Genomic DNA, 9,739 nt, shown 5'->3' on the forward strand with positions numbered 1-9,739 from the left:
ACGAACCAAGGACCACCTAAAATTCTCGTTTTTAATTGGTCCATCCACAGAAACAGTCGTGTTCTCATTGGATACATCAGAAACGAGGGGGCTTGGGGATCTCCATAGGCCAAGGACTACAGATGAAACTGGACCGCAACCATTGAAACATGGAACTGCGCACAACGTACCTGCACGCTCGTTTCTCGTTGTTTTTCTTCGGTGTCTGGTTTATAATTTTCTGAAGTAATCATTTTTTTTTATTGTCGTATCGTCTTGCGAGCAGCTTCGATTATGAAATAGCAAATGGAAAAAACCCCTACATTTCCTTAAGTCGGCCCGCCAGAAGAGAATTGGCTTCCATAAAAGCACAAACCGCTAGATATTATATAATCAATTAATGTGCAGATGTGAACACCTGCAACATAAATCACCCGTTTGCTCTTTATGAAACGTGGAGACACCACCACTCTCGTGGTGTGTATGTGGTTTCACAAAAATTTTCACGGCTTAAATCTTCTGAGCGCATCTGTCCTTAGCATATGGATATATGCTTAGGAAGATGTATTCAACAACAAAACACCGGATGTTTTCAATTTCATGATCTTTTTTGATGGTTTTACGTCTAGTAACATTTGTGAAAAAATGTGTTCTATTATTCAGCATTCTGTTAGTGTTAAATCAGCTTTTCAAAACATCAGCCTTTTTTTCAAAATTAAAGTATTTTTTATATTCACACTAATTTTCTCTGGTGATATATAGCGACCAAAAAAATCTATGGCTTAGCCCTTGTTTGAGGACATTGTGGTCTTTATGCTCATGATGGCATCAAAGGTGCTAATGCAATTCTTCATATGTTGGTATGTGATATCCTGTTTCAATAATAAAGTCACTCAAAATAATTGGATTTAATTTTTATACTATTGTGCATATTGATATGTCATAAACAGACTTCCTCAACCAAGTTGCAAAATAATACCCCACAAATGCTGTTCAATTGAAAACTATCACTAAAGAGAAAATATATGTATTCCAGAAACTGAAACTTGGCCTTGCCAGATTTAGAATGTAGAATGAAGAGATTTTAAGAAATGAAATGATTAATCATCGTGTGATCAGAACAGTTAATGCAAAAAGATGAGGCGCTCTGCCTGTTTGCATGCAGCTGGAGAGGCCTTTGTGAACCGAGGACACGTGTGAGGAAAAAGAGAACGAGAGCAGACATTAATTTGGGTTATTTAATTACATTTAAATTGGGTCTGGCAGACATGTGGCCTGTAGCATGGGTCTACCATTGAATATGAGACTGCAAGAACAAGACAGCAGAAAAAAAAAAACGTTACAGTGTATCTAAAGAAAAGCAGGCATATGATGCAAACACAAAAACATGTTGCGCGAGTTCCATGTATTTAATGGGTGAAGAACGGAGCGCACATGTTGAGAGCCTGAAAAGAGTTGCCAGATGTTGCTCAAATCCCTCTTGTGTCAATTTCACCAAGAAAACAGTAATAGTCATAAAAAGTTGCTTTTTTAGATCTTTTGGATGATTCTGCTCACCATTGAAATATGCTGGCATATTTATATCCCCACTTTAATGCACAATGAATGAATACAAAAATCCTCTTATGCAATCATGTGTTCTACGTAACTATGCAGTTACTGAAGCAACACATTACAGAACCTTTCCATTTTTTAAACAAACAAATGCATGCATGAATAAGGATACTCAGATCCTACCTATGCAACCTGCTCCATATCCACTCCATGAACTACCTCCAATGTACTCTATTTTAACCAATTAAATGCCAGTTGGAACAGCCAAAGGACAAATCACAACACCCCATGTCTAAACACTTACATATCTTTGGACAGTGATAGTAAATTATCTGCAAAACTAAAACCAATAATAAATCATCTGGAGTAAATGTGGATGTCACCCGCATGTGTGTGTGTGAGAGAGAAACTGAATATTGAAGGGGGTGTTGAGTATACCTTCACTACTGTTTTCATCACTTAAACACTTGGCCAGCCACATTCACAGAATGTGAAGGAGTGCAGATCTGTCACTTACAGTGGGACTGTGATGTCCCCTGCCCTCTGTGCATACTTCCTGATGGCCCCCTTGGACTGCCTTACTGGGGAGGGCTATTTCAGGCCCCAGGTTCTACCTCCTTGACGCTTCAATGACGCTCTCAAATGCACTCAGCACACATTTGTATATGTTCTGCCACAGATGGGCAGCTTCACTTGCCTGGGACTACAGGGTCTGTCAGTTTTCATTTTCTTTAAGCTCTTAAGGGTTTAATTGCAGTCAAGATTTAGATGCCAGGGCAAAGGAGCTCGTATTCAAGACGCCAGGTCACTCTAAATGCTTCAGAGTTCTTACCTTCCAGGAGTGGTCCTGTCACTGTACAATACACCTACACTTACATACATAAATGTGCCCTGGTCAATTTTAATTAATCAAAATATAGAAATAGACGTTCACTTATGTGTATTAAAAATATTATTTTTACTTTGCTTTACCTATGGTCTTGTTCCCATTTATTATGTATTTATCCAACAAAAAACGTACAAAGCTGTACGTTCATACAGGACAGAAGCTGGATTTGCACTTCAATGCATTTAAATAGCACCATCCCTCCTGAGATTTGATCTACATTATAGAGACTATATCTTAAACCACTACTGTGATTGCTTCAGACTCAAACTCACACACCGCACACATCAGGGTAAATTTATTCACAAAGAGCTTGCAATGAACAACTCTTAATGAGGACTCATTTTTTTAAACTCAAATGTGCTGGGAATCCAGTCATGCGAGTCCACCCAAGCAAACGTGGGCACACTAATTTATTCTTGGACGCATTATATTGGCAGACCAGACAAAACAGCCCAAGCGTGCCTATAAACCACTTCCTATATGTGCAGAAGTAGGCACGACCAAGGCCCTCAGCAAAAGCCACTGGAGTGGGAGAATTCACAGCAACTTCAGGAATTCCCTGGCTCTCGCTCTCTCTCTCCCTCCTGTCGTATGTTAATTGACACACCCACCAAAAGTCTCACCATCTTCCCCCTGTCGTCTCCTGTATCACTCTCTTCACCACTCCTCCTCTCTGTCCATACTTGGCCATGCCTTAGTTACTTCGCTCTGATTGGCTGCGGGGGAGAAGGAGTGGGGTGACCCGGATATGCATGCACTGTTTGCACACTCTAAGCCCCCCCTCCGCCTGCCCGCCGTTCCCCCGGTTGAGGAAGTGATTTCGCTGACAGGGCTGGGTTCCGAGAGAGAGGCGAAGAGAAACAGCAGCAACTCGGAAGGAATTGAAATAATAACAAGAAAAAGAACACGCGCAAAACAGGCGAGCGAAAGTGTAAAGAAATCCGCCAAAGCATATTTCTCCTCTGAGACCGACACCGAGAGCCGCAGATATGGTAAGGCCGTGCAGAGGTGCAGCACTGGACGGGGTGGTAGTTTTAGGAGAGGGGGGTGCTGAGAGAGGATATTAGCTACCTAGCTAGTGCCCTTTATAGGAAGTAGCTACTCTACGTAGCTAGCTAGCAATTCTCAGCGTGCCGGAGTTAACTTACAACAACGACATCTAGCTAATAAAGTGCTAAGGTAGTCATTGATTAGCTGGCACCAAAACACATTTTTCGAGTGCCTAGCACGCTCGCTAATTGCACCAGAGAAGTTGCAGGATGTTCAGAATTACTGGCTGCGAGTTTTGGTGTTTTGAAGGCTTGCAGACTGCCCCCTCCTCCTCCTTCACACGCCCCGGGGTTAAAATAGTACTAGCGCCGGACTGCCGGCCTGGTGTCGCTAAAACCACCCCCTCCACTCATTCCCACCCATATGCAACGTGTCCAACTCTTGCCTCTCTGATGAAGCTGTTCGCGGTGTCCCCTTTGCTGTTGTTGACACCAGCGGTGTCGTAGTCGTGAGACTTGTTAACCATGTCTGAAAGCCGCTGGCTTTTGCTATAGAGCGTCCTGACCTCAGTGAATGTGTTAGTGTTCCGAGGTGTTGGTCGTTGGCAGATAGACTGACGGGCCAAAGGCTGCTTCAGCAGCAGTAATTGCCGTGTGACTTTTAATGAGCGGCTCTGATGCATACGCCCGGAACAAGACGCTGGTTGACTGACATACTGTAACCTCTCTGTCAGACCTAAACAGACCTGGCTAACTATGGCTGATTGGTTGCTTTGCTCATTGTCTGATTGGTTGTTGTCTCGTTAGAACACAGTCATAAGTGCTGGAGATACTAACTTAGTCCTCGTGAATTGCCCTGGTCCTGAACAGAAGCAAACAACACACACACACACACGCATGCATGCATGAACAGTTGCAGAGAGCTGCCAAATACCTCTTGTAATGTATGTTATGTATTGGCTAGAAATTATTGCAGTACCTCATCTCATTTCTAATATACTGACTTTACCATATGTGTTTAATAGATATGGGGAGCTTTTGGTTGTTTCCATCATGTGGGCTTCCTCATATTTGTCAGCTTTTGGCCAGATTTATTCCTTTTGGAAAAACACCAAGACAAACGTACCCCGAGGAATCCAAAACACAGGATGATGCAAAAAAAGAAAAGGCATTTAGCCTGAACGTGGGTGTCGACCCCTCGAACGTTAAAACCCGACCCACGGATTCCTGATGGGGGGGGAACAGATGTTTTGTCTCAGTGCTCCGTACTCCCTTCCCTCACCTCGTCCTGTCAGTGGGCCGCCCCTGCCCCCCCCCCACACACACACACACCTACCGCAGTTACCTCCGTGCAGCCCTGTGTTTACCCCAGGAGAGGGGCGCGCGTAAACAGTGTCTGGGACAGCAGGTGTCAGCTGGACGTAATGAGCTCGCACCGAGAGCACAGTTGATTCTGGGTAAATACAAGGGAATGGGCCGGGAGTAAACACTGGCCTGGCAGTGTCCGGGACCAAGTGAGTCTCAGCCTCAATGCTCCTCATTCAGGGAAAAAAAAAATAATGGCAATACTTGTGTCTCGCTGGTTCGCTGTTTCGCTGTTTCGCTGTTGTTATGTAAAAGATGCGATTGTGTGGTCCTCTTGTTTGGTGAACTGCCTGCTGTCCCATTGTCATTGTTCTGTTTATGTAAGTGATATCAACAAGTGTCATATTTGTAATGATAATGCACCAGTGGTTGTGTGTGTGTGAGTAAACAAACTACTAACACATCTGCACCCAGTTTTTTGGGTTAAGTGCTGATTGTTCTGAAGAGCTGTTTGGAGTACTGACAACTTTTAAACTTGTGTTTTACTGTGGATACAGTGTATTAGTTTCTGAACGCTATGACCAACAGTTAGGCTGGGCCTGGTAGAAATACTGTGTTTAAGGACTGTCAGCATTATGCCTAAATGTTAGCATGATTCTGGAATACCATGCATTTCAGTCTTCATTTGTGTGTGTGCTGGCTGGATCCTGTGCGTTAATCATCAGCAGCGTCTCATTTTTATGGAGTGGCACTTCATCCGAGTATGCATTTGCATTCTGTAACTCAGAAGAGAGTTTGTGGCAGTTGAGAACAGAAGGACTTGGTGTGTTGCGTCATGCATGCATGTTTCTAGTGTGTGTATGTGTGTGTGTTTTGGTTGCACGCTACACCTCACACTCTGTGTTTTTCAGAACGACCAGCAGTTGGACTGTGCCCTGGACTTGATGAGGCGCCTGCCCCCCCAGCAGATTGAAAAGAACCTCAGCGACCTCATTGACCTGGTAAATGAACGATCGCTGTCAGTATCAGCAGCACGGTACTGACAGATGTCCTCAGCTGAGCGACCTCAGGCAGGTGAACCGCGGCCTCTGTGCAGTTCTCCTGGAGATTCTTTTTCTCTGGCTCTTCCTCTTGAGGGCCTGAGAGTACAGCATAAGCGGTTTCGGCTCCTGAACCAATGTGCTGCTCCGTGAAGATGTGACAAATTAAAAGCACACATTTCCATAGTTACCAGTGTAGATATGCCCCCCCCCCCCTTTAGCACTTTCTGCTCTGTATCCCTCTTTACTCTGGTGTGGGTGTCATGTTTCTGCTTTGCTCCGCTTTCCTCCCTGTCCCTCGCTTCCTTTTCCACTTAGCCCCCCTCCCCCCCCCCCCCCCCCTCCTCTTTCCCACACCCACCCGCTCTCAGATCTCCATCTGTGTGTGTGTGGTTGTTAGCGGTCATTATCATAGCTGTCAGTCACACTGCCGCCCCCTCTGGACACCACAACACCGCGGGAGCGCTCAGCTCCCCTCTCACACCGTCCCGTCCCGTCCGCCACTTCCTCCCTTCCGAACCAGGGACCGTGCCATCCGGATCTCGCCTCTCCCTCTCCGCCCCCCCACCCCTCTCCTTCCCCCTCCCCCCGCTGTCTTTGTCTGAAACAAGGTGGTTGTCAGGTGTGGAGGAATGTTTCCATGGTGACAGGGGAACAAGATGCCCATTGTGTCCGTCTGTCCGTGTTTGGGGGGGAAAGGGGCGGGAGGGAGGATTCTGTGTCTGTCTGTGAGAGGCAATTTGTAGCTCTTTGTCCCAGAGGCTGTATCTCCCTCTGAAAGCCTCTCAGATTCGCTCTCCCTTTCCCTCTCCCTCGTTCCCCTCTCTCCAACCACTTTTTCCTTCCTCCTTCCTATATAACAATAAACATACATAGTGATTTGGTGACATTTGAATGAATCCACTTTATGACTTTTTAGGTAGTTTTGAGTTACCAGAGCAGAATGGTGAAGCTTTCTTAACTTTCCCTGTGTTGGCTTTAGATACCGTCCCTTCCAGTTTTGACATTCATTTTGCATTTTCGCCCCCCCCCCCCCCCCCCCTGTTGTCCTCCCTTCTCGTTTCCAGTGCGTTTGGGGTCAGGAGTGTTAAAAGAGGGTTTGTGACGCCCTGTTGCGTCCAGACAAAGAGAGACAAATTGTTGAGGCAGGGGTAGAGAGAGAGAGGGAGAGGGAGAGGGAGAAAGAGAGAGAGGGAGAGGGAGAGAGGGACAGGGAGAAGGAGAGAGAGAGCATGGAAGAAATGGCCTCTGTTCCTGTGCATTTTTCCCCCTCGCCCTGGAATGCACCTGCCTTTTTCCCCTGATCCTCTCTCCCTCTGGCTGTTCAGACTTGCACCAACAACAAAATGTTGGTGGAGCCCTCCCTCCCTCTGCTCTTTCCCTCTGCAGAAAAACAGCAGTGTGTGTGTGTGTGTGTGTGTGTGTGTGTGTGTGTGTGTGTGCGCGCGCGTGTGTTCGCGTGTGTGTGTGTGTGTGTGTGTGCGCGTGCGTGCGTGTGTTCACGTGTGTGTGGTTGGTATGCCCAGATGAACACCTTTGCTCATTTTCAAATACCTATTGACCCTCTCTAGAAAGCTTAAGATCAGTCTTAGAGCGGTGATTGCGGTTAACCACTCATAATTTTTGAGTGAACGGACCTGAGTGACCTTTGACCTCCTCTCTGTTCGTCGTTTTCCCAGGTGCCCAGTCTGTGCGAGGATCTGCTGTCCTCCGTGGACCAGCCCCTGAAGATCGCCCGTGACAAGGTGGTGGGCAAGGACTACCTGCTCTGCGACTACAACCGGGATGGGGACTCCTACAGGTCACTGCGAGAACTGCAACTTCGTCTGTCTTCTCTTTCACATCTCTCCTTCACTCTTTTCTCACACTTCTTCTATAGCACAGGTTTAGAGTTAGAAGTGCAAAGGTTAGTAATTCTCCTCATATATTGGAGGCAGATGACATACTGACCCTCGTTCTTCTTCTTTCTCCTTTCTCCTGTTTTGCCATCCCCTCCCGCAGATCCCCCTGGAGCAATAAATATGAGCCCCCCATTGATGATGGTGCCATGCCATCGGCCCGTCTGCGCAAACTGGAGGTGGAGGCCAATAACGCCTTCGACCAGTACAGAGATCTGTGAGTACACTGGCATAAAGACCTGTGAGCTTACCAGCACTGTGATAACGCTAGCATAGAGACATGTGAGCATATCAGCAGAGACCTGTAAGTTTACCAGCACAAAAGCTTGTGAGTGCACCAACACAGATGAGCGTACAAATACATTTAGTTCTGTTATTCATCAGTATTAAGTTCCTTGTTGGTGTTTTACCTCATTTGAAAGAGTGAAGTAAGTGTTAAACATTTTAAAATGTCTTAGGCCACCATCGATTTTTATGGCTTTCTGCCATCCACTTTGGAATGCCATACCACGTGGTTAAGACCACATGGGTGCAGATCAGTCGATACCCTTGGAACAAACACAATACAGTTGCCCTCCCTGCCATAGCCGGAACAGAGCCTTGTTCCTACACCCCCTTTAGCTTGCATGGTGTCAGTGCAGAGACTTGAGCGCATCAGCATAACTAACTGATTAGCACTCAGGTCATTCCCCATAAAATTAGTCACAGTATGACCTCACTCTTTATTTTGAACACTTTCCGAGGATGAATGGATGTAAGTGGTCAAGGATTATATGTGGTTTTGGTGTCGTTTTAAAGCTAATTAGCAGGGATGTCACAGGTTTATGCAATTTGCGGTGAATATGGGGGACAACTGCACTGAAGGCTGCCCACAGCCTCACCAAATCCTCATGTCCCGTGACTCCTTTGGAAATGAGAGACAGCCAATGGAAATGCGAATACACCCCAACCAATCAGGGAACATGTCTATGTTTTAATGTTATCATACATTTCAAAGAGAGACATTGTTCTCATTCTTGTGGGAGATTTCCATGCTGTACACCCCTTTGGGCTGGGTACATAACTGAACAGTGTCAGGGTAACTCTTATTTACAAAGTCATTACATCATACTCTAAAGTGACTGTCAGGACACATACATTTCAAATGTACAGTACAGTCAAGTAGCTTGCGTTATATACATGCATAGATACTCTGTGAAAGTGTAAGTATAGTTGTACATATATATAGTTTACAATAAAGTTACTTTATGAAGGTGCTGTAAAAGTATAATCATATACTTCTTGTGTGTTTTAGAGTGTGAGACTACTCGTTTTGCTTGTCAAATACTGGCTAAGAAAACTCACAGTGGGGGTTGTGGGGTTGTGAGGACAGGCATATGTAGACAGGTCAGAGGCTCAGGAGCTGGGGCAGCACATGTAAATGTGCCAGTATTAATGACAGTGGAGATCTGTGTGCTAGATTTTAACTGGTTCACCCCCCCTCGCCCCACCTCCTGCTAGGTACTTTGAGGGGGGTGTGTCATCGGTGTACCTGTGGGACCTTGACCATGGCTTCGCGGGCGTCATCCTCATCAAGAAGGCCGGAGACGGTTCCAAGAAGATCAAAGGATGCTGGGACTCCATCCACGTGGTGGAGGTGCAGGTGAGGAGGAGGGCAGATTTCTGGACTGCTTACTCTCTCACATCATTACTGACAGTGGCAGCGTCTCCCTGTCTTTGTGTCTCTCTTCATCCCTCTCTCTCACTCACGCACGCTTACCCACAGGAGAAGTCGAGCGGCCGTACTGCCCACTACAAGCTGACCTCTACTGTGATGCTGTGGCTGCAGACGACCAAGACTGGCTCTGGCACCATGAACCTCGGGGGCAGCCTCACCAGACAGGTAATGTCTCTGTGGAGGGCACACCTTGACCACAGTCATGGGCAGGTAGAATGCTGACAGCTAAGGTCATTGGGTACACACCTTGACCACAGTCATGGGCAGGTAGAATGCTGACAGCTAAGGTCATTGGGTACACACCTTGACCACAGTCATGGGCAGGTAGAATGCTGACAGCTAAGGTCATTGGGTACACACCTTGACCA

At 46.3% G+C, this 9,739-nt stretch overlaps 1 protein-coding gene across 2 annotated transcripts in view; it reads left to right on the forward strand.

Moving 5' to 3' along the window:
* Window positions 1–3,213: 3,213 nt before the first annotated feature.
* capzb (capping actin protein of muscle Z-line subunit beta) overlaps window positions 3,214–9,739 on the forward strand; it is a 10,495-nt gene continuing 3,969 nt past the window's right edge. For both annotated transcript variants that reach the window (XM_036530929.1, XM_036530928.1), the window contains exons 1-6: window positions 3,214–3,414; window positions 5,628–5,717; window positions 7,436–7,557; window positions 7,758–7,871; window positions 9,155–9,296; window positions 9,420–9,536. In XM_036530929.1, the coding sequence (XP_036386822.1) occupies window positions 3,412–3,414; window positions 5,628–5,717; window positions 7,436–7,557; window positions 7,758–7,871; window positions 9,155–9,296; window positions 9,420–9,536 (588 nt within the window). In that variant the 5' untranslated portion in view covers window positions 3,214–3,411. The remainder of the gene's footprint in view (window positions 3,415–5,627; window positions 5,718–7,435; window positions 7,558–7,757; window positions 7,872–9,154; window positions 9,297–9,419; window positions 9,537–9,739) is intronic.

This window comes from Megalops cyprinoides, chromosome 6 (genome assembly GCF_013368585.1).
Source record: "Megalops cyprinoides isolate fMegCyp1 chromosome 6, fMegCyp1.pri, whole genome shotgun sequence".
NCBI lineage: Eukaryota > Metazoa > Chordata > Actinopteri > Elopiformes > Megalopidae > Megalops > Megalops cyprinoides.